This window comes from Tachyglossus aculeatus, chromosome X1, assembly GCF_015852505.1.
Source record: "Tachyglossus aculeatus isolate mTacAcu1 chromosome X1, mTacAcu1.pri, whole genome shotgun sequence".
Lineage (NCBI taxonomy): Eukaryota > Metazoa > Chordata > Mammalia > Monotremata > Tachyglossidae > Tachyglossus > Tachyglossus aculeatus.
This window is the reverse complement of record NC_052101.1, coordinates 114055669-114079147: the sequence shown is the minus strand read 5'-3', so window position 1 is coordinate 114079147 and position 23479 is coordinate 114055669. Positions and strand designations below refer to the sequence as shown.

The window sequence follows — 23479 nt, the reverse complement described above, 5'->3', positions numbered from 1 at the left end:
ATTCACTCTCATTCACTCATTCAATTCAATTGTATTTATTGGGCGCTTACTGTGTGCAGAGCACTGTACTAAGCACCTGGGAAAGTAAGATATAACAATAAACAGTGACATTCCTTGCCCACAACGAACTAGTGCCGGGGACTCTGGCTCTTCTTTGCCCTTGGGAAACCAGGATTGGGAAGGAGAAAATTCACGTGAAAAAACCCACCTGGGTGATACGGGAGCTAAAGAATCAAGGCTTCTCTCTTTCTACCTCCCTCCCTCCCCGTGCCAAAGTGGACCCAAGGGCCTGTTTCTAACCTAGCATCTCCTGAGGCTATCTAATTGATTGCTGGGACAAAGTTTGGTTTCTGTGGGGCTGATTTTAAAATAAACCGGCCCAGATTGTAAAAATAGTCTCCAGACCCTGGAAATAGGGTTGGAATAGTGTTGTGGCGACTGTGTTTTTGTTCTTTCTCCACCGGCTCCACCCTCTCCTCCCCCCTCTTTTACAGTAAGCTCATTCTATAAACGCCAGGGACACACCTCTGCTCCCCCTCGGTGCCTGCTGAGTTTGGGAGCCGAAAGTTAATATATGCTTAGCACTCTACTTACAGACTCAGCCATGTCTGATCTGGGGAGACCTGTAATTTGTTTGGCCTCCACCAAGCCAGCCACTTGGATGGCGCAATGCTGGTGTGTCTGGAGTCTGGTGGTTGTTTTCAGGAGCCCCCAAACCTCAAGACTGGATTTGCAAGCGGGGTGAGGGGGAAAGACAACCCCCCCACACACACACAAACACAGAACCACAAAGACAGCCACCCCTCAGCACATCAAAAGGCCGGGATGAATAAACTCTCTGGCTGCCAGCAGTTCACAGAAGGAAACCCACTGCAGCCAGGAAGCCCTTCCATCCTCCGCTGACCAGAAGGAACGCCCCCAGACCTGGGCCGAGGATTTGGCCTTCGGTTGGCTTTGGCTGGGGCTTCCAGTGGGGATCCAGAGATCCTGCCTGCTCTGAGGACTGATCGGAAGTGATTTTTTTCACAATCGTGTATCCCTCTCCTCCCTTCTGGGCGCAAGTCTGCAGACTCCGGCTTCCCCCTCTGCCAGGAACTTCCTTCTTCCCTCCCGCTGCTGGCATGGGGCCATCCTGGCCCATAAAACCAGGGTAGACAGATCTAGGAGTCTGCCAGGTCACACTGTCCACTTTCCCCAGAGCGAACGCTGGTTCAATGCCCGGTGTGAGGGCAAGCCAGCAGGAAGAGGGGGAAAAAGATGACAGTGACATCTTCAAGGGAGAAAAAGTTCTGTGCCTCCAAGCTCAGCGCTTTGCATCAATATGTGCCCAAGGGAGGGGAAGAGGGGGGTGATCTTTATCTTTCGGGCAGAACAGGCCCCAAAACAGAAAATACCAGTGGTTCAAGAGGACAGATTGCCCCTTCCCTCCTCCCCTCCTTAACTTTCATCTTCAATGGCTCACTCTCCACTGGTTCCTTCCCCTCTGCCTTCAAACATGCCCACTTTTCCCCTATCCTAAAAAAACCCTCTCCTGACCCCTCCTCCCCTTCTAGTTATCGCCCTATCTCCCTCCTACCCTTCCTTTCCAAACTCCTAGAACGAGTTGTCTACACCCGCTGCCTCGAATTCCTCAACACCAACTCTCTCCTTGACCCCCTCCAACCTGGCTTCCATCCCCTACACTCCACTGAAACTGCCCTCTCAAAGGTCACCAATGACCTCCTTCTTGCCATATCCAACGGCTCCTACTCCATCCTAATCCTCTTCGACCTCTCAGCTGCCTTCAACACTGTGGACCATCCCCTTCTCCTCAACACGCTATCCAACCTTGGCTTTACAGACTCCATCCTCTCCTGGTTCTCCTCTTATCACTCTGGCCGTTCATTCTCAGTCTCCTTTGTGGGCTCCTCTTCCCCCTCCCATCCCCTTACTGTAGGGGTTCCTCAAAGGTCAGTTCTTGGTCCCCTTCTGTTCTCTATCTACACTCACTCCCTTGGTGAACTCATTCGCTCCAACGGTTTCAACTATCATCCCTATGCTGATGACACCCAAATCTACATCTCTGCCCCTGCTCTCTCTCCCTCCCTCCAGGTTCATATCTCCTCCTGCCTTCAGGACATCTCCATCTGGATGTCTGCCCGCCATCTAAAACTCAATATGTCCAAGACTGAACTCCTTATCTTCCCTCCCAAACCCTGCCCTCTCCCTGATTTTCCCATCATTGTTGACGGCACTACCATCCTTCCTGTCTCACAAGCCCGCAACCTTGGTGTCATCCTCGACTCCGCTCTCTCATTCACCCCACACATCCAATCTGTCACCAAAACCTGCCAGTCTCACCTCCACAACATCGCCAAGATCCGCCCTTTCATCTCCATTCAAACTGCTACCTTGCTGGTTCAGTCTCTCATCCTATCTCGACTGGATTACTGCATCAGCCTCCTCTCTGATCTCCCATCCTCCTGTCTCTCCCCACTTCAGTCTATACTTCACTCTACTGCCCAGATCATCTTTGTGCAGAAACGCTCTGGGCATGTCACTCGCCTCCTCAAAAATCTCCAGTGGCTGGCTGCCTGTCAACCTACGAATCAAGCAAAAACTCCTTACTCTTGGCTTCAAGGCTCTCCATCACCTCACCCCCTCCTACCTCACCTCCCTTCTCTCCTTCTACAGCCCAGCCTGCACCCTCCGCTCCTCTGCCGCTAACCTCCTCACTGTACCTCATTCTCGCCTGTCCCGCCGTCGACCCCCGGCCCATGTCCTTCCCCTGGAATGGAATGCCCTCCCTCTGGAATGGAATGCCCTCCCTCCACACACCCGCCAAGCTAGCTCTTTTTCTCCCTTCAAAGTCCTACTGAGAACTCACCTCCTCCAGGAGGCCTTTCCAGACTGAGCCCCCTTTTTCCTCTCCTCCTCCCCATCCCCCTGCCCTACCTCCTTCCCCTCCCCACAGTACTTGTATATATATTTGTACAGATTTATTACTGTATTTATTTTACTTGTACATATTTACTATTCTATTTATTTTGTTAATGATGTGCATATAGCTTTAATAGCTTTTATTCAGAAAAGCAGTGTGGCTCGGTGGAAAGAGCCCGGGCTTTGGAGTCAGAGGTCATGGGTTTAAATCCCGGCTCTGCCAATTGTCAGCTGTGTGACTTTGGGCAAGTCACTTAACTTCTCTGTGCCTCAGTTACCTCATTTGTAATAATAATAATAATAATGATGATGGCATTTATTAAGTGCTTACTATGTACAAAGCACTGTTCTAAGCACTGGTGAGGCTACAAGGTGATCAGGTTGTCCCATGGGGGGCTCACAGTCTTAATCCCCATTTTACAGATGAGGTCACTGAGGCACAGAGAAGTTAAGTGACTTGCCCAAAGTCACACAGCTGACAATTGGCGGAGCCAGGATTTGAATCCATGACCTCTGACTCCAAAGCTCGTGCTCTTTCCACTGAGCCACTGTGAGCCCCACGAAGGACAACCTGATCACCCTGTAACCTCCCCAGCGCTTAGAACAGTGCTTTGCACATAGCAAGCGCTCAATAAATGCCATTATTATTATTATTATCATTTGTTCTGATGATTTTGATACCTGTCTACTTGTTTTGTTTTGTTGTCTGTCTCCCCCTTCTAGACTGTGAGCCTGTTGTTGGGTAGGGACCGTCTCTATATGTTGCCGACTTGTACTTCCCAAGTGCTTAATACAGTGCTCTGCACACAGTAAGTGCTCAATAAATACGATTGAATGAATGAATGAATGAATTTGTGGATGAATGGCCCATAGTGGGTCTCCAGAAGGAAAGTTAGGCCTTATTTTGCAGCGGGGGTGGGTGGAGGGGAGGTGCTCATTTATTCATTCATTTAATCATTTACTGAGTGCTTACTGTGCACAGAACACTGTGCTAAGCACTTGGAAAAGTACAATACAGCAATAAAGAGAGACAATCCCTGCCCATAACGAACTCACAGTCTAGAGGTGTTGAATGGTTTAATGTTCACCACAAGGACAGGTGCCCAGGAGGTCCACTATCACCCTGTTCCTCCAAGCGTCTTGGTGTCACTGCTTATGTATGCCCAAGTCACTGGCACAGCCCGGGGACCTTCCAAGGGCAACTGAATTACACAAGATGGTATCCCCAGAAGCCCTCGGCTGCCTCCCTGTGGGGCTGGGAAAAGGCCATTTTTTGGGGCTGGGGAAGTGAGCATGTTAGTGCCTGACCTGGGATCACCCCCCTCGCCCCTCCCTCGCTCCTCACTCACTCCCTGGAGGTGGCTCTCCACACTCCCCTTCCCCCCACCAACCCCTCCGGCCCCATTCCCTCACCTTGATCCGTTCGATCCCGGCCTCAACGCGGAGCTGCTCCACCAGCTTCCGGGCCTGCGCTATGTTGTTAGTTGTAGACATTGCTGGCCATCAGCTCTGGGCCTATGCTGCTGAGAAAGCTGAAATGAAAGCGACACAATAAGGTCTGGATCCAGAAGGAGAGGGGAGAAGGTGCTGTGATGGCTGTTCTTTTTTTTATGGTATTTGTTAAGCACTTACTATGTGTCAGGCACTGTGCTAAGCGCTGGGGTAGATACAAGTTTATCAGGCTCATTCATTCATTCATTCAATCGTATTTATTGAGCGCTTACTTTGTGCAGGGCACTGTACTAAGTGCTTGGGAAGTACAAATCGGCAACATATAGAGACGGTCCCTACCCAACAACGGGCTCACAGTCTAGAAGATTGGACACAGTCCTTGTCCCACATGGGGCTCACAGTCTTATTCCCCATTTCACAGATGAGGTAACTGAGGCACAGAGAAATGAAGTGATTTGCCCAAGGTCACACAGCAGGCAAGTGGTGGAGTCAGGATTAGAACCCAGGTCCTCCTGACTCCCAGGCCCAAGCTCTAACCACTAGACCACACTGCTATGTCCATCCAGCTCTGCAGCCACTTCAGTTGGGACGTGCTTGGAGTTGACAGGGATGGCCAAGAGCTGGGTGGATACTGTCACTTTTGGCCAGGCCAGGGCTTCAGGGACGACCCGTAGCACACTCTCCCAGGTAAGCACTCTCCCAGGTGCTTACTACCATGTTCTGCCCACAGTAGATGCTCAATAAATACCATCAATTGGTAGCGTCACCCCACGGCCGAACTGTCAGCCCCATGGGTTAACGGCTTGTGGGCCGATGCTGAATCCTTCCCGGCAGAGCCATGGAGCTGAGCCTCTAAATTGGCTTGTGCTACTTAAATCAATCAATCGATCAATCAATGGTATATATTGAGTGCAGAGCATTGTACTAAGCACTTGGGAAAGTACAATATAACACAATTGGTAGACATGTTCCCTGTCCACAAGTTCACACTCTAGAGGTTTGGGGTTTTGTGTTGCATTGCTCACCACCCCCCCCCCCACCCACCACCACCTCACTGGTCAAATCTGGCAAACCACATTCCTCCCTTCCTAAAAAATCTGCTAAAAACCCTCTTTCTCAAGGAGGCCTTTCCCCAGTCGAGCCCTCTGTCCCAGGCTGTCATCTCCCTCAGCCATTTCAACAGTCAGGTGTGTATCTGTTTGCTCATTATTTACTTCATTGCTTCCTTTTGTTTTTATCCTTTAGGTCAACTCTTTTATCTACTGGAGTTTTGTTTGGCTGTTTGTGTCCATTTTTTTTTATGGTATTTGTTAAGCCCTTACTATGTGCCAGGCCCAGTCCTAAGCACTTGTTTCTCCTATTAGATTACAAACTCCTAGAAAGCAGGGACTGTGTCATTTACTTGTTTTATGTCCCAAGGCAGTGCTCTGCCCACAGTAGTAGTCCAGGACAGTGCTCTGTAGCATGGAGCTCCGTATTCCACAGATGCCCTGTAATGGATTTTGCATTCAATGGATGCTTAGGCAAATGTTGCTGCTGCTGCTGCTGCTGAGTTTTATTCTGTGAGACAGAGACCCCTCTCACTCGGAGTAAGGTCCAGGTTCAGTTTGGTTGGAAGATGAGAAGCAGCAAGGCTTAGTGGAAAGAACCCGGGCCTGGCAGTCTGAGGACCTGAGTTTTAATCCTATCTTTGCCACTTGCCTGCCGTGTGTGTGACCTTGGGCAGTCCCTTAACTTCTCTGGAGCTCAGTTTCCTCATCTGTAAAAGAGGGATTCAAAATCTGTCCTCTCTTCCACTTAGACTGTGAGCCCCATCAATCCATCAATCAATCAACTAGTGGTATCTACTGAGCACTTACTGCAGGCAGAGCACTGTACTAAGCGCTCGGGAGAGTCCAATACAACAGAGTTGGCCAACACGTTCCGTGATCATAACAAGCCCCATGTGGGACAGGGACCGTGTCCAAACTGAAGAACTTGTATCTACTCCAGCACTTAGTACAATGCTAGGCACGTAGTAAGCATTGAACGAATACCACAAGGATCACTGCTATTATTACACTTGGATATAAAAGGGGAAAAGCACACTCCTCTCCTTCACAAAATGCAAGTGACACCTGGTTGCCATTAAAAGTCGGACACTGAACATTCAAGGATCAGAGTTTGCATTGGACACCTGCTCTAAGTCATTACTGAGGCGTACAATCCAACGGGGGTGGGGGGCCAGGAGGAAGCGCAATCATCATTGGTTAGAAATCCTAACCCATCTTGCACCGTGGCTGCCCAGCAAGATACTCTGGTCCACCTGGAAACCTCTTTCCAGTAGGTCCTGCAGGAGAAATTGGGCACCAGACTGGTGATCGTCATTGGTTCTCGGCCTGCTTTTTTTCCTCTCAGTCCTGGGGTCAGTGGGTCCCATGTTGTCAGTACTGGCCAACGTCAGCCCCCATCTCTTGCCCAGCTGCAGCACGAGGGGGCCCTGTTTACGAATCTGCACCTGCCCTTTCCTGCACACCCCTAGCCCAGCAACGCCGACGATGGAGTAGCTTCCCCTAATTCCTCACCTGGGATAGGCTGCCACGCTTTCAAAACGAAAAGGACGCGTGAGGGCAAGTGAAGCTGAAGCAAAGCAGCAGCAGCTCTTCACGAAACATTGCCCATAGGCATGGCAGGGGCCTGAAAACCCAGTTGCAACTACCAGAGCCCAAACAAGATGCCCTGACTTTCATTTCCTACGGCCTGACCGTCTTTGGATTCCCCAAGAGTGGGCTCTCCTTAAGGAAGGGAGGAGGTGAGGATTCCTGTGGGGAAGGGGGAGATTTCTGATCATAAAATTGGGGTTGCTAAGGAAGGGTACGTCCCAATAAGTGACCAAAATGGAACATAACTTCCCAAGGCCTTGCCGTGTTTTCAGACCTTATGTGCACATTCTTTCCTAGTGCTTAGTGAGCTGTAGACTGTAAGTTCATTGTGGGTAGGGAATGTATCTACCAACTCTGTTTTTTTGTACTCTCCCAACTGCACACAGTGCTTAACAAATACTATTTATATTACTACAACTCTCCAATACTTTACCAATCTCCTTCAGCTACACCAATCAATCAACGGTATTCATTTAGCATCTACTGTGTGTAAGATATTCTACTAAATACCACCACCTCTTTCAGACCTTTCACTAGAACTAGGTTGTTACATTGATTCTTGTTCTAATTGCCACTCCTACCAGTCTGGCAGGGAAGCAAGGGTTGTGGGGGTCCACTTCAGGGATGAGGAGATGGAGGTGCATAGGCATGATTTCCCAGTCACCTAGTCAGTGAGGGTGGGGCCTGTTTTGGTGCCCCCCCCCCCCCACCGCTTCCACCCACGACGCCCTGCTCTTCTATGGCCCCACTTTCCCCACCTGATTTAAATCTGGGTCGAAAATGGGCTCCTTCATTCAATCGTATTTATTTATTGAGCGTTTACTGTGTGCAGAGAGTTGTACTAAGAATTTGGAAAGTACAATTCACTAATAAAGAGAGACAATCCCTGTCCACACCAGGTTTACAATCTAGAAGATAATAATAATGACGGTACTTCTTAAGCGTTTACTATGTGTCAAGCACTGTTCTAAGCGTTGGGGGAGATACAAGGTTATCAGGTTGTCCCAGGTGGGGCTAACAGTCTTAATCCCCATTTTGCAGATGAGGTAACTGAGGCACAGAGAAGTTAAGTGACTTGCCCGAAGTCACACAGCTGACAAGTGATGGCGCCAGGATTAGAACCCATGACCTCTGACTCCCAAGCCCGTGCTCTTTCCACTAAGCCAACTGTGGTATTTGTTAAGTGCTTACTGTGAGCCAGCTACTGTACTAAGCACTGGGGACACAGTCCCTGTCGCAACCCCCCACCCCCCTGGGTCCCCCAAATCCTGACTGCAGAGCTGGCGTTCCATAAGGCAGGTAAACAGTGTTCACCTCTGCCCCAGTTTCTGCTCACATCACCCAGGGGAATATGTGGCTCATCAATACCCATCCCTGCCCATTCCCTTCAGGGACCTGCTTGGAGATATTCAACATGCCAGTGGCAAGAGGTGGCCTGGGGCCCAGTGGGGCTGCCTTACATCACCTGACAGTGACTCACCCGGGGCTCAGAGCAAACCAGGATGAGGTCACAGGGCAGGGAATCCTGGGCATTTTGAAGGGAGGATGAGAACCAACTGCTGAGGGATGAGCGAGGGTGTGGGGCCATTTCCCTGGGGACAATTCTCTGGCATCTCCGATGGCCAGGAGCAAATTCGGAAGGGTGTCGGACAGAGGGGCCACCCCGCCCGGCGAGAACACTGTAAGGGCATAGGGAGTTCCTTTCTACTCAGATTTTGGCTTTAGCCTAGAAAACACCTCGCTCTTTGCATGAGATGGGCCTATGTGTGGACAACTCGCAAGCCTGCTGCACTACTCTAAAGTGTGGGAACACTACTGATTTGCCAGGCAGTTAGCTTCAAAGGAGGTACAAAAACCCTTAGCTTAAGGAAAACAGGCATTGGTCCTGCTTAAAAATGACTCAGATGGTCTAAATATAGACATTAAAAAGGGCGTCAACAGAATGGCACCCGTAACTTGTTTAACTTGGCACAGCCATTCAATTCCTACTGAACTTCAAGATTCATGAGAAATTCCACTCCTGAAATTCAGGGTGTGTTGTGGGGGGGAGAGAGGGAGGGGGAGGGAGGGGGAGGGAGGGAGAGAGAGAGAGAGAGAGAGAGAGAGAGAGAGAGAGAGAGAGAGAGAGAGAGAGAGAGAGGAGAGAGAGAGAGAGAAAGAGTGTGTGTGTATGTATTTTGGCTTGAACTTTTTTTTTAATGCCTCAAGTTTTGAAGGGAAACTCCTGTTTTCTGTTTTGGGTGGTGTTATTCATTTGCAGGCTCTCAGGTGATGTCCACACCCAGCGTGGAGACACACTGAACCCAAGCACCGCACGGGGTACAAGCAACAAACCTCTTTACCCTGTGTCCACCCCCCCTTGCCCTCTCCCCCTGCCCCCCCCACCCCGCCTCCCCACCCACATGTGGCAATGAACCCTGATCCGGTTGTTTGCAAGGGGCAATCAGAAACAATCATGAGAGACGGCCATCTATGGATCCACTTTTCTGCCTGGGCTTTCTCCTCCTGTGGGGGTCAGGAGGCCCAGATGTTATGTCTCTAATTAGGGAAAGCAGAGCAAAGCCTACTTAGACTGTTAGCCCCATGCAGAACAGAAACTGTGTCCAACCTAATTCACTTGCATCCAATGCTTTGAACAGTGTTTGACAGATAGTAAGCCCTTAACAAATACCATAAAAAAACAAACTAATCTGTCTTTGGCTCTATTTAATGCTAACATTCTGGCCTTCTTCAGGAGTGCATCCAGAGGGGCTGCCTTGGAAGGGAGGGCCAGACTGTGGGGAAAAGACAGGGGCCGCGGGGGACGTGGAGAGGAGGGGGTGGTCATCTAGTCCTACTGGATACACCCCCGAGGCAGTGTGTCACCTAGTAGAAAGAGCATGGTTCTGGGAGTAATGAGACCTGTGTTTTCGACCCAGCTCTGCCCACTGCAGGACTTCAGGGACATCTCGTAACCTTTCTGAGCTGCAGCCTCTTCACCTGTAAAACGGGGATCACGATCACCGCCTCTGGTTCCCTCTTCGGGACGTCGTGAGAAGATAAAATGAGATGGGTGATGTGAAAATGCTTTGAGAAAATAAAACCATGGCCCTACCAATTCAAGGAGGTATTCGTCTTCTACTTAATTTCACTCTTCGGCCAGGATTGCCTCCCTCCCTTCCTCCCTCCCTCCCCCTCACAGAGACTCCAGTTCACGCCAGGTCAAAAGCTGCTCCAGGGAGCCAGCTGGATCTCCCTCTTTCAAAGCTAGCGCCTGAAGAGTTTTCTCCAGGACACGCAGTGGTACAGATAGCACAGCCAACAGATGTCGAGTGCCCGGCGACACGGTCCATACAAGCACAGATCCGAGGAGAACATGTGAGCTCCTCTTACAGAGGCAGCCGCACCATGAAGCATTCATTGTTCATGCTGATGAGAGTGTGGGAGGGGGAGGGCGCCAGGTGCCAGAGAAAATGGATCGCTCAGAGTGGTGCCAATCCTGGGCACGCAACTTTACGACTTCCTGCTTATCCTGCCAGTCTGCAGGAGCCAGTTTTTTTGCCCGATTAGGAACCGAACACAATGCATGATCAGGTCAGCCCAGAAATAAAATGTGTCAATACAGGCATCCCAAAAGTCAAAAGACCCTGTCTTTGCTTGCTTAGATACCCTCGTTTCTTTTAGTGCCGCTTCCAACAGAGCCTTGGCTAAAAGGGTTTTTGCTCATCCTTCCAGGGGAGTCTTTCCCCACGATTTGCAAAGATAGGGTGAAGAGTCCAGTGTTCTCTATGCAATTAGGTACTCACCCCACCCCCACAGCACTTGTGTATTCATTACCTTTATATTCTGTAGTCGCTTCCCCTTCCTGTAATTTCTTTCAATGTCTGTCTGTAACTGTAAGCTCCTTGGGGGCAGGGGTCGGGCCTACAAACTGAACTGTACTCTCCTGAGCACTTAGTACAGTATTCTCAACACAGTAAAAGCTCAACAAAGCTCACCGATTGACTGGTTGATTGACTGGACACGTGTTAAGCCCCAAGCGGCCCTGCCTACTACTATTGATAATAATTATGATGTTTGTTAAGCACTTACTATGTGCCGGGCACTGTTCTAAGCGCTGGGACAGATACAAGGTCATCAGGTTGTCCCACGTGGGGTCCACAGTCTTAATCCCCATTTTCCAGATGAGGTAACTGAGGCACAGAGAAATTAAACAGCTTGCCCAAAGTCACATGGCAGACAAGTGAGGGAGCTGAATTAGAACCCACATCCTTTGACTTCCAAGCCCGTGCTCTTTCCACTAAGCCATGCTGCTATGAAGCCCAACATGCTGGCCTTACCGTGGTCAGGGTTTTCAAGCAGCTTCAGGCACTGAGGTGGGCCCCTCCCACTCCCCTGAAAGGGACAGTCCTTTCTGTCCAAGCAGGCCCACTGGACTGAACTAAGGCTGGAGGCATCACTGAGGAAAATAACAATAATGATGGTATTTGTTAAGTGCTTACTATGTGCAAAGCACTGTTCTAAGTGCCGGGGGGATACAAGGTGATCAGGTTGTCCCACGTGGGGCTCACAATCTTAATCCCCATTTTACAGATGAGGTAACTGAGGCACACCCCCTCTCCATTCCCCCATCTTACCTCCTTCCCTTCCCCACAGCACCTGTATATATGTATATATGTTTGTACATACTTATTACTCTATTTATTTATTTTACTTGTACACACCTATTCTATTTATTTTATTTTGTTAATATGATTGGTTTTGTTCTCTGTCTCCCCCTTTTAGACTGTGAGCCCACTGCTGGGTAGGGATTGTCTCTATATGTTGCCAACTTGTACTTCCCAAGCGCTTAGTACAGTGCTCTGCACACAGTAAGTGCTCAATAAATACGATTGATTGATTGATTGATTAAATGACTTGCCCAAAGTCACACAGCCACTAAGTGGCAGAGCCGAGATTAGAACCCATGACCTCTGACTCCCAAGCCTGTACTCTTTCCACTGAGCCACGGGGAGCTCAGCAGAGGGACCAACCCCAGGACTGAACTAAGGCTGGAAGCATCACTGAGGAAATGAGGCAGCAGTGTCCAGGGGAGCTCAGCAGCAGGACCGACCCCACTCTTCTGTGGACAGAGAGGCAGGCCACCACTTGAGCAGTCAGTCAAACGGGACTGGTCCTGTTGGAGGGCCAGGGGGCCTCATGATAGAGCTCTTTGGTAGCTGCACTTCAGGCCCCATTGGCATTACCAGGCCTGGAGGTGGGGGAAAATTGCTGGTGGCCTAGATTGCCCCCACCCTGAACCCGGCACTGGCTTCGCCCCTCCCCTCCCAGCAGCACAGAAAGCCCCTGCTGTCTGCTGGCTTGGGGAGGGGGCGGGGGGAGGGGCAGGATGGCTCCATCTGCCCGGTCCCCTTGAACCTTTCCAGAGACAGCTGGGCTGTCTTTGTAAACACACTAATGCGCAAACGGGCGGGCGGCAGGCGCTGACTATCAAAGGAGGCTGCGACATCTTTTCCCCCAGGGAACCTTAGGATCGACACTCATCTGGGGTGCGGGATGGCTCAGGGGTAACGTCGCCAGGAGGCAGGGGGAGGGAGCCAATGCGCACCCTCCTCCCTAATCTCCCTCTCCCTCCCATCCACATTCAACTCTATCTCAGTATTCTAGGGGAGTTTGAATTGGATTGCACTGGATTGAAGTGGATTGTACAAATAGGGGCACACAAGCCCATGATCCAGAGGAGCAATTTCAATTGCCCTAAATAATAATAATAATCATCATGATGGTATTTGTTACTTGTTAGAGAAGCAGAGTGGCTCAGTGGAAAGAGCACGGGCTCTGGAGTCTGAGGTCATGGGTTCAAATTCCACTGCCAATTGTCAGCTATGTGACTTTGGGCAAGTCACTTCACTTTTCTGTGCCTCAGTTACCTCATCTGTAAAGTGGGGATTAAGACTGTGAGCCCCCCGTGGGACAACCTGATTACCCTGTAACCACCCCAGCGCTTAGAACAGTGCTTTGCACATAGTAAGCACTTAATAAATGCAATCATCATCATCATTAAGCACTTACTATGTGCCAGGGACTGTACTAAACGCTGGGGCAGATACAAACAAATCAGGTTGGACACAATCCCTGTCCCACGTGGGGCTCACAGTCCCAATCCCCCTTTTACGGATGAGGGAACTGAGGCACAGAGAAGTGAAATGACTTGCCCAAGGTCACCCAGCAGACAGGTGGTGGTGTCGGAATTAGAACCCATGACCTTCTGACTCCCAGGCTCGTGCTCTATCCATTCTGTCATGCTGCTTCTCTAAACTCTTGGGGCTCTTCCTCTAGAGTGGAAGCCAGAAAACCTGCCTCCTCATGGCATCCCCAGATGCGGTACCAGTCCTGGCTAGACCCTGCAATTGGGGGAACTGTGGGCCACGGATCCGGCCTTTATTCATCAGCCCCCCCCCCGTTGCAGGGGCAACCCACAGAGGTGTAGGGCCCTTACCGTGCAAACTGGGTGGGTTCTGCCCCTCCGCCCCCCAGTCCAGGAAGGAGGGAAAGCCTCAGGTCTCCTGCCCCACCCGCACCTGCCAGCGGGCACGGACACCCCCCGCCCGTGGTGTTTTCTGGGCACAGGGTGACAATGCCGGGTGCACTGCAGGCCCTCACCCGGCCAACATCCAAACAGCTTCAGTTCCCAGAGGAGGAGAATTGTCTGGCCGCGTCATTAGCAACCGGGAGCCAGCTCCATAGCAGGCCACGGATGGCTACACGTCTCGTCCCGGGCTTCAGCGGCTGGTGGAGTAGCTACGAAAAGCCAAAATAAACGAGGAAAAAGCGTTCGATAGAATGTAAACACCACCCAAAGCGAAATCCTTTTAAGGACGCTCTTGCACAACAAGCAGGCCAGGCCAAAAGGAGGGCTTCAGTGCCAGGACCGGGGTAAACCTAGAAAGTATTGTATGCCCTAACTCCCCCTTTAGGGGCACATCTTCTGAGCTATGGGGAGGATGATTCCTGGCTACCGGCACGGGGGGTGCGGGGATTGGGGGCGGCGGGGTTGAGAGGGAGGTCCCAGCGTTTCGGTGGCCGGATTTTCGGTCTCATTCACCTGCCGCTTGTGACTCAGCAAAATAATCACCGTGCCAAAATCCATTAAATGTCGAGGCATCCATTTGCCCAGTCATCAAAAATCCGGCATTTTCCTTTGCACAGGGGGCGTTTCAGAATAAGGACCCAGAGAATATATCTTGCTTCTTAGCCAGCCTCTGAGCTCCCAAGAGCAGCCGACTCCCCAATTCAACGGAACGGGTGAACGGGGCCAGGGAGCCGGTTTGCCAAGAGCGGAGCCCCGCTCCACGAGGCAGAGGGGGAATAGTGTTTTCGGGGGGCTTGGGCCTTGAGCCCCTCATGCAGGGGCAACGTCCTCCGGACCCCAGCCCCCACCCTATCGGGCACGTCCTCGTGCTCGGATCCCCCTCTCGCCCACCGCCTCGGTCGCCGTCTAGCTCGCTGGAAGCTAAGCCTCCCCGCTGCTTGGACTCTGCAACCGGTGGAAACCCAAGGGGAGGGGAGGTGCTAGAGGTGGGAAGTGCTATTTGTTTATTTAATTACTTGCTTTGTTTTTTTATCATTTCCATCTCTGCTGTCACTCTTTCCCCCATTGTTTGGGTCCATTCTTCTCCCCATTAGAGTCCTTTAGGGCAGGGACCCTCTTTTTAAAATTTCTGTTGTATGTTCCCAAAAGCCTTGCATTGCACGCTGTAGGCACCTAACAGGCCTCTGCACATGGTACTGAGCACCATAGGTACTTAGGACAGTGTTCTGCACACAGTACGGGTTGAGGATAGTGCTCTGCGTGATGGAGGTGGCCAACATGGGTTCTTGCATGCAGAAGGCGCCCAGTTCAGTGCTCTGAATGTGGGAGGTGGCCAGCAGGGGATCTTGCATGCAGTAGGTGCCCAGTTAGATGCCCTGCGTGTTGGAGGTGGCCAACATGGGTTTCTGCATGCAGTAGGTGCCCAGTTCAGTGCTTTGCATGTTGCTGGCACCCAATGCAGTATTCTGGCACATTAAGCGCTCAGTCAATGCTGTTGATAATCCCAGCCCTAAGCAAAATGCAGCAGTGGCCACCGGGGGTGGGGTGGAGGGAAATAATTAATCAGTGGTATCTACTGAGCACTTCACTGTGTGCAGAGTACTAATACTAAGCGCTTGGGAAAGTGCAATGTAACAGAGTTGGTAGATACCTTCATTCATTCATTCAATCGTATTTATTGAGCGCTTACTGTGTGCAGAGCACTGTACTAAGCGTTTGGGAAGTACAGGTTTGCAACGTATAGAGACGGTCCCTACCTAACAGCAGGCTCACAGTCTAGAAGGAGGAGAGACAACAAAACATATAAACCAAATAAAATAAATAGAATAAATATGTACAAGTAAAATAGAGTAATAAATATGTACAAACATATATACATGTATACAGGTGCTGTGGGGAGGGGTTTACCTGCCCACAAAAGGTTTATAGACCCGAGGGGAAAAAGGCGACAGGGACCAGATCCTCTAGTCTGTAAACTCCGCATGGGCAGGGATCATGCCTACCTCCTCTGTAGTACCGCCTTCTTCCCAGCGTTTAGTCCAGTGCTCTGCACATGGTCAGTAAATACCAATGACTGACTGATTGGGACCCTAGCCCAATTCTCCCCAAATCATCTACTATGGGGTGAAGGCACTTGGCACCCACACGGGCAGTTTGACTACAGTACTGGGCAAAAGGAGAGCGTTGGCCTGGGGAGGCTAGGCTCAGAGAGGATCTAGATAGCCCATAAAACCAGACGGCAGTTTCGCGAAAGACTTGCATTTTAAAAACCCCGAGTTCCAAAAGATCCGAGTGTCCAGGTGCTCCTCGCTGCAAAATCGACATCTTTCTCCGCCCCCCTTTCCCACCACAGTTTGTTCTGCAATGCTGCTGTGGGCTTTTGCAGAGGGTAAACAATTCCACCTCCTTTTTTCTTAAACAAACCTCCCTGAGGACGCTCAACCCCGTCCCAATCTCCCGCGCCTCGCCCCGTCCTGGGACGGCCTCGGGTCGCGGCCCCCGGCGGGATGATTCCTGGCCCTTGCAGCCCGCGGGGGGCGGGCGGCGAAAGGGGAAATGCACAGTGGTTTGGCCACGATTCGGCGGGTCCAGCAGCAGGCTTAAAACGGCAGGGCTTCTCCGGATACCGCGTGCGTGTGTGTGTGTGTGTGTGTGTGTGTGTGTGTGTGTGTGTGTGTGTGTGTGTGTGTGTGTGTGTGTTTCTTGTTGCTTTTTGCATGGTGTCTGGGTTTCGGACTGCCCTCCCGGCGCCCGGTTCACCCAAGGGCAAGCCTTAAAAGGCGGCAGCCAAATCCGAGGACGAAACTGCCGTCTCCCAGGTATGCATGCACCCGGGAGCTCGAGAAAGCCAGCTTGCCCAGACACGTCCCGGGTTGCAAACCACGGGGCGGTTTGCCCGGCTGCCATTTCAGCCCGGCATTTATTTATCACCTCCAGAAACGCCAGTAATGGCAAACCCCTCTCACTTTTGGAGCAGACCGAAGCCACCTCCACCCCAAAAGGGGGATTTCCAAAGGGACAGGAAATCATTACAGTCGGAGACAAAAATGCAGGCAGTCCCGCTGATTTGGGAATTCTTGCCATAGCTCTCATAGTTGGGAGAGAGCCACTCCTAACCTGGTCGATAAACTGACATTCGAGGACGTATTTACGAAAAGAATTTGATTTCCATGGATGTTTCTGCAAGTTGGCCGATGTCTGCCACGTCACGGGAAAAGAATGTGAACTATTCGCTTGGCCATGCCGGCCGGCCGGCTGGTGGGGGGGCGCAGGGCGGGTTTCCTAGTTTGGGTCCCGGAGGCCGGGGGTGTGTGCGTGGAAGCTGCAGCAGAGACAAGGGAAGGGGGTGGTCCCTGGGCGAGACCACCCCCCCGACCTATTATCTCGGAGGCTTCAGAACGTGCACCGCCATCCTCATTTTAAATTTAAGTATGGTATTTGTTAAGTGCTTATTAATGTGCCAGGCGCCGTACTAAGAGCTGATAAGAATAAATATGGTATCTGTTAAGCACTTACTATGTGCCAGGCACTGTTCTAAGTGCAGGGGTAGATGCAAGATATTCGGGTAGGATACAGTCCCTGTCCCATATGGGGCTCACAGTCTTAATCCCTATTTCACAGATGAGGGAACTGAGGCCCAGGGAAGTGAAGTGACTCGCCCAGGGTGACACAGGAGACAAGCGGCGGATCCGGGATTAGAACCTATGACCCTCTGACTCCCAGACCCGTGCTCTATCCACTAGGCAACACTGCTCATTAAAGTCTGGTGAGACTGAGGAATCACCCTCACCCGTATCCACTGAGTCTCTCCTGTGCTTGAGAGAGTACGATCAAAGGTTCCTGCCCTTGAGGAGTTTATCCCATTTCAATTCTTCTTCTTATTATTATTATTATATTTGTTAAGCATTTACTATGTGCCAAGTCCTGGACCAAGCTCTGGAGGAGATACAAGATCATCAGGTTGGAGATGGCTCCTGTCCTACATGGAGCTCTCAGCCTAAGTAGGAAGGACGATTTAATCCCTATTTTACCCATGAGGAAACTGAAGCCCAGAGAAGTGAAGTGACTTGCCCAGGGGCACACGGCAAACAGTTGGCGGAGTTGGTTTTAGAACCCAGGTCCTCTGACTCCCAGGCCCAGGCTCTATCTATTAGGCCACACTGTGTTCCATAATGGGGCAGATGGGCACAAATGGGATAGCTAGAGTGAGAACAAGAGGGAAAACATGGTTAACAACAAAACTAAACAGATAATGAATACACCACTGAATACGTGAAATACACCGATAGATAGTATGAGTGCTAAGAGTTGGCTGATGAGATGACATCAAAGCACTACTGAAAGCTCCCCCTTCAAAGCCCTACTGAAAGCACACCTCCTCCAGGAGGCCTTCCCAGACTGAGCCCCCCTTTTCTTCTGCTCCTCTTCCCCTCTCGATTGCCCCGATTCCCTCCCTCTGCTCTATTTCCCTCTCCGCCCCACAGTACTGTGTACATATGTACATATTTATTATTCTATTAATTTTATTAATGATGTGGATATATCTATAATTATATTTATTTATATTGATGCTATTGATGCCTGTCTACTTGTTTTGTTTTGTTGTCTGTCTACCCCATTCTAGACTGTGAGCCCATTGTTGGGTAGGGATTGTCTCTATTTGTTGCCAAATTGTACTTTCCAAGCGCTTAGTACAGTGCTCTGCACACAGCGCTTAATAAATACGATTGAATGAATGAAGGAATGAATGACATGACATGACCAGAGAAGGTGGGGATTAGTTTTGAGAATATTTCCTAGAGGAGCAGTTTATAAGGAGATTGAATTTGACCCATTCTCAGGTTTGTCTCCAAAAGAGGGTGTGTGTGTGGATTAGACCCAGGGTCGGACTAGCGTACAGAGTCCTTTAGGACATTTGGCTGGTGGCCTGTATGGATGGGGGGGGCGGGCGGTGTTGCACACCCTCTGACCTGATTTTAACCTAATGATGCCGCTAGCATGACACCAATACCACGAAGCTCTACCTCTTGAAATTCCACCCAGTGGCCTGGCATCATGGGAATTTGCCCAAGCAGCTACAGTGTGTGTGTGGGGGGGTGTTTTTTACTCTGAACACACCTCTAGTGAGGTGGGGGGGGGGGGGCAGGGTAGTTGTAGTAGCAGCAGCAGCAGTAACATTTATTGAGCATCCATTTGGGGTTGTGCACTGTTCTAGGTGCTTGGGAAATACAGGGTAACAAAGTGACACCTTTCCTGCTCACAAAGGAGTTCCAATGGGGGAGACACACAGAAAAGAGTTTACCACTAGACAGGTAAAAAATAAATAAAGTGGACATCTATACAGGAGTGCTAAGGAGGTGTAAATACGTTCAGGAGTGCTAGGGGGTGAGGAAATAAACCGGGTATCCTTACAAATGATTGCCCTAAGGAACAGTGCCCATCAGAAAACCCTGGGAATAGATAAGACAGTCATTAGATTGAAGATGTCTCAAAAGCAGGAACTGTCTTTTACTACTAATAATAATATTTGTTAAGTGCTTACTATGTGCCAAGCACTATTCTAAGCGCTGGGGTAGATACAAGGTAATAAGGTTGTCCTACGTGGGGCTCACAGTCTTAATCCTCATTTTCCAGATGAGGTGACTGAGGCACAGAGAAGTTAAGCGACTTGCCTGAGGCCACACAGCTGATAAGTGGCAGAGCCAGGATTAGAACCCATGTCCTCTGACTCCCAAGCCTGGGCTCTTTCCACTAAACCATGCTGCTTCTCTTTGTGATGATAATGGTGATGACTGTGGTCTTTGTTAAGCACTTGCTATTTGTCAAACACTGAACTAAGCGCTGGGGTAGATGTTCCCTTTGCCCTCCTGAGCCTCACGCATAGTGCCTTTGCTGCCGTGGTGGTTTTTCCCCTGCTGCTTCTTCCCCTGCTTCTCATGCTGAGAAGCAGTATGGCGTAGTGGCTAGAGCCACTAGTGGCTGAAGTGACCTACCCAAGTACGTACAGCAGGTAAGTGGCAAAACCCAGGCCCTCTGACTCCCAAGCCCATGCTCTCTCCACTAGGCCATGTTGCTTTTTGTATGTGCCCAAGTGCCCAGTACAGTGCTCAACACCCAGTAGCCACCCAAGACAGTGCTCTGCACTCAGAAGGTAGGTAGTAGTAGTAGTAGTAATAATAGAGAAGCAGCGTGGCTAGAGAAGCAGCGTGGCTCAGTGGAAAGAGCATGGGCTTTGGAGTCAGAGGTCAGGGGTTCAAATCCCTGCTCCACCAATTGTCAGCTGTGTGACTTTGGGCAAGTCATTTAACTACTCTGTGCCTCAGTTACCTCATCTGTAAAATGGGAATTAAGACTGTGAGCCCCCCGTGGGACAACCTGATCACCTTGTAATCTCCCCAGTGCTTAGAACAGTGCTTTGCACATAGTAAGCGCTTAATAAATACCATTAAAAAAAAGTAGGGGAAGCAGCATGGTGTAGTGGATAGGGCACAGGCCTGGGAGTCAGAAGGTCATGGATTCTAATCCTGGCTCGGCCACTTGTCTGCTGTGTGACCTTGAGCAAGTCAATCCACTTCTCTGTGCTTCAGTTACCTCATATTTTGTAAAATGGGGATGGAGACTGTGAGCCCCGCATGGGGCAGGGACTGTGTCCAATCCAATTTGCTTGTATCCACCTCGCTGCTTAGTACAGTGCCTGCCACATAGTAAGTGCTTAACAAATACCACAAAAAAGTATGACACACTTATTAAACACTTACTATATACTAAGCGTTGGAAGAGAGACATAAGGTGATGAGATTGGAAAAAGCCTCTGTTCCACACGGAGCTCACAATCGACCTTATCCCCATTTTGCTGATGAGGAAACTGAGACTCAGAGCCATGGCTTTTATTGCGCGCCAGAGGGCAACGCGCTGTACTAAGCCCTTGAGAAAATACAATAGAAGCAAACACACTTTCCCTGCCCATGAGGAGCTTGCATGAGGAGGGGAGCCAGAAAGACAAAATATTTACAAAGGATGGGAGCAGTAGGAAGCTCAAGGATCAGATACAAAGTAGAATAAATAGACCTGGGGGAAACAGTACAATCAAATATGAAATATACACATTCACATACGTGCCGAGGACAAGTATGAATACCTAAGTGCTAGAGAGGGCTGTTGGGTTGATGTGGGATCCCAATTGAGAGAGGCAGGATTGAAGATGTGGAGGGCTAAAGTCTGGTGGTTAGGAACCGGGAGTGTGATCTGGGGCGTAGTAGGCGAAGAAAGCTGCCATGTAAAATGGAGAAAGCTGGTGGAGAGCCTTGGAAGCCAATGGGAAGGAGTTTTGGTCTGATGTGGAGAGAGAAGGGCAGCCATTTCTAGACTGTGAGCCCGTTGTTGGGTACGGATGTTCTCTATTTGTTGCTGAATTGTACTTTCCAAGCGCTTAGTACAGTGCTGTGCAGGCAGTAAGTGCTCAGTAAACACAATTGAGTGAATTAGGGGTTTTTGAAGAGTGGAGAGAGGCAGGCTGAATGATGTTTTGGGCAGTAGGGTGGGGCGGCTTAGTGGATAGAATTCAGGCCTGGAAATCGGAAGGACCTGGGTTCTAATCCTGGCTCCGCCACTTGTCTGCTGTGTGATCTTGGCCAAGTCATTTCACTTCCTTGGGTCTCAGTTACCTCATCTGTAAAATGAGGATTAAGACTGTGAGTCCCGTGTGGGACAGGTAATAATAATAGTAATAATAATTATGGTATTTAGACCTTACTATCTGCCAAGCACTGTTCTGAGCACTGGGGTAGATACAAGGTAATCAGGTTGTCCCATGTGGGGCTCACAGTCTTAATCTCCAATTTACAGATGAGGCAACTGAGGCACAGAGAAGTTAAGTGGTTTGCCCAAGGTCACACAGCAGACAAGAGACGGAGCTGGGATTAGAACCCAGGTCCTTCTGACTCCCGGGCCCGTGCTCTATCCACTACACCATGCTGCTTCTCACAGGTATTGACTGTGTTCAACCTGAGTAGACTGTATTAACCTCAGCACTTAGAGCAGTGCTTGGCACGTAGTAAGTGCTTAACAAGTACCATTATTATAATAATAATTATTAATAATAATAAGTGGGGAGAGCCTGGAGGCAGGGAGATCAGTGAGGAGGGTGATACCATTGTCAAACCGTGATCTGCTGAGTGCTTGGACCAGGTGGGTCTGTTTGGGTGGAGAGGAAGGGGTGGATCCAGGAAATGTTGGGGAGGAAGAAGCGGCAGGATTTAGCAACCGACTGGAGAGGAGTACTGAAAGCGGAGCTAAGAGCCGAGGCTAACACCAAGGGTGTGGGCTCCTAGAATAGGGAAGACCATGGCATTAACTGCAGGGATAGGAAAGTTAGGAGTGGAGGATTTAGGAGGCAAGATGAGGAGCTCAGTTGGGGCCAGTGGGACATGTCAGTGGGACCCCCAAGTGGAAGTGTCCCGGAGGCAAGAGAAATGTGGCACTGTAGATTAGAAGAGAAGTCAGGGCTGGAGAGGTAGGTTGCGGAGTCATCTGTATAGAGATGGAAGTCAAAGTCATAATAATAATAGTAATGATGGTATTTGTTAAGCGCTTACTATGTGCAAAGCCCTATTCTAAGCACTGGGGGGGTACAAGGTGATCAGGTTGTCCCATGTGGGGCTCACAGTCTCTATCCCCATTTTACAAATGAGGTAACTGAGGCACAGAGTAGTTAAGTGACTTGCCCAAAGTCACACAGCTGACAAGTGGTGGAGCCAGGATTAGAACCCTTGACCTCTGACACCCAAGCCCGGGCTCCTTCCACTGAGCCATGCTGCTTCTCCAAGCAGATGAACAGATGAATATGTGAACAGATGAGCTCCTTGAGAGAGTGAGTATAGAGTGAGAACAGTACAGAACCCAGAACAAAACCTTGCGGGACACCCACAGTCAAGGGATAAAGAGGTGGGAGAGGAACCAGAAAATAAAACTGAGGAGGAGCAGTCAGAAAGGTAGGTGGAGAACCAGAAGAGAACCAGCATGGTCTGATGGATAGAGCACGGGCCTGGGAGTCAGAAAGACCTTTGTTCTAATCCTAGCTCCGTCACTTGTCAGCTGTGTGACCTTGGGCAAGTCGCTTAACTTCTCTGTGCCATCTGTAAAATGAGGATAAGACCCGTGAGCCCCATGTGGGACATGAACTGTGTCCAACCTGATTACCTTCTATCTACCCGCTCCGCCACTCGTCTGCTGTGTGACCTTGGGAAAGCCACTTAACTTTTCTGGGCCTCAGTTACCTCATCTGTAAAACGGGAATTAAGACTATGAGCCCCACGTGGGGTGACCTGATTACTTTGTGTTTAGAACAGTGCTTGGCACATAGTATGCGCTTAACAAATACAATTATTATTATTACCCCAGTGCTTAGTACAGTGACTGGTACATAGTAAGCATTTCAACAAATACCATTTTAAAAAAAGTGAATGCCGTGGGAACAAAACCGAGGAGATCTGATAGCATTTCCAGAAAGAGGAAGTGGTCAGCAATGTTGAAGGTGACTGAGGCATCAGGGAGGATTAGGACAGGGTAGGGCCTGTTGGACTTGGCCACAAAGAGGTCACCGGTGGCTTTGGAGGGTCAAGAAGAGAGTTGGGGAAAGGAAGGGATGGAAACAAAGGTAAAGTTATTCAAGAGAAGCAGCATGACGTAGTGGATAGAGCACAGGCCTGGGAGTCAGGTCACGGGTTCTAATCCAGGCTCTACCACTTGTCTGCTGTGTGACGGTGGGCAAGTCACTTAGCTTCTCTGTGCCTCAGTTCCCTCATCTGTAAAATGGGGATTGAGACTGTGAACCCCTCGTGGGACAGGGACTGTGTCCAACCCGATCTGCTTGCATCCACCCCAGCGCTTAGTACAG

At 50.1% G+C, this 23479-nt stretch overlaps 1 protein-coding gene across 2 annotated transcripts in view; it reads right to left on the bottom strand.

Annotated features, from left to right (window-relative positions):
• Nucleotides 1-23479, bottom strand: part of GNG7 (G protein subunit gamma 7) — a 210193-nt gene that overhangs the window by 2189 nt on the left and 184525 nt on the right. For both annotated transcript variants that reach the window (XM_038773058.1, XM_038773057.1), the window contains one exon: nucleotides 4333-4451. In XM_038773058.1, the coding sequence (XP_038628986.1) occupies nucleotides 4333-4413 (81 nt within the window). In that variant the 5' untranslated portion in view covers nucleotides 4414-4451. The remainder of the gene's footprint in view (nucleotides 1-4332; nucleotides 4452-23479) is intronic.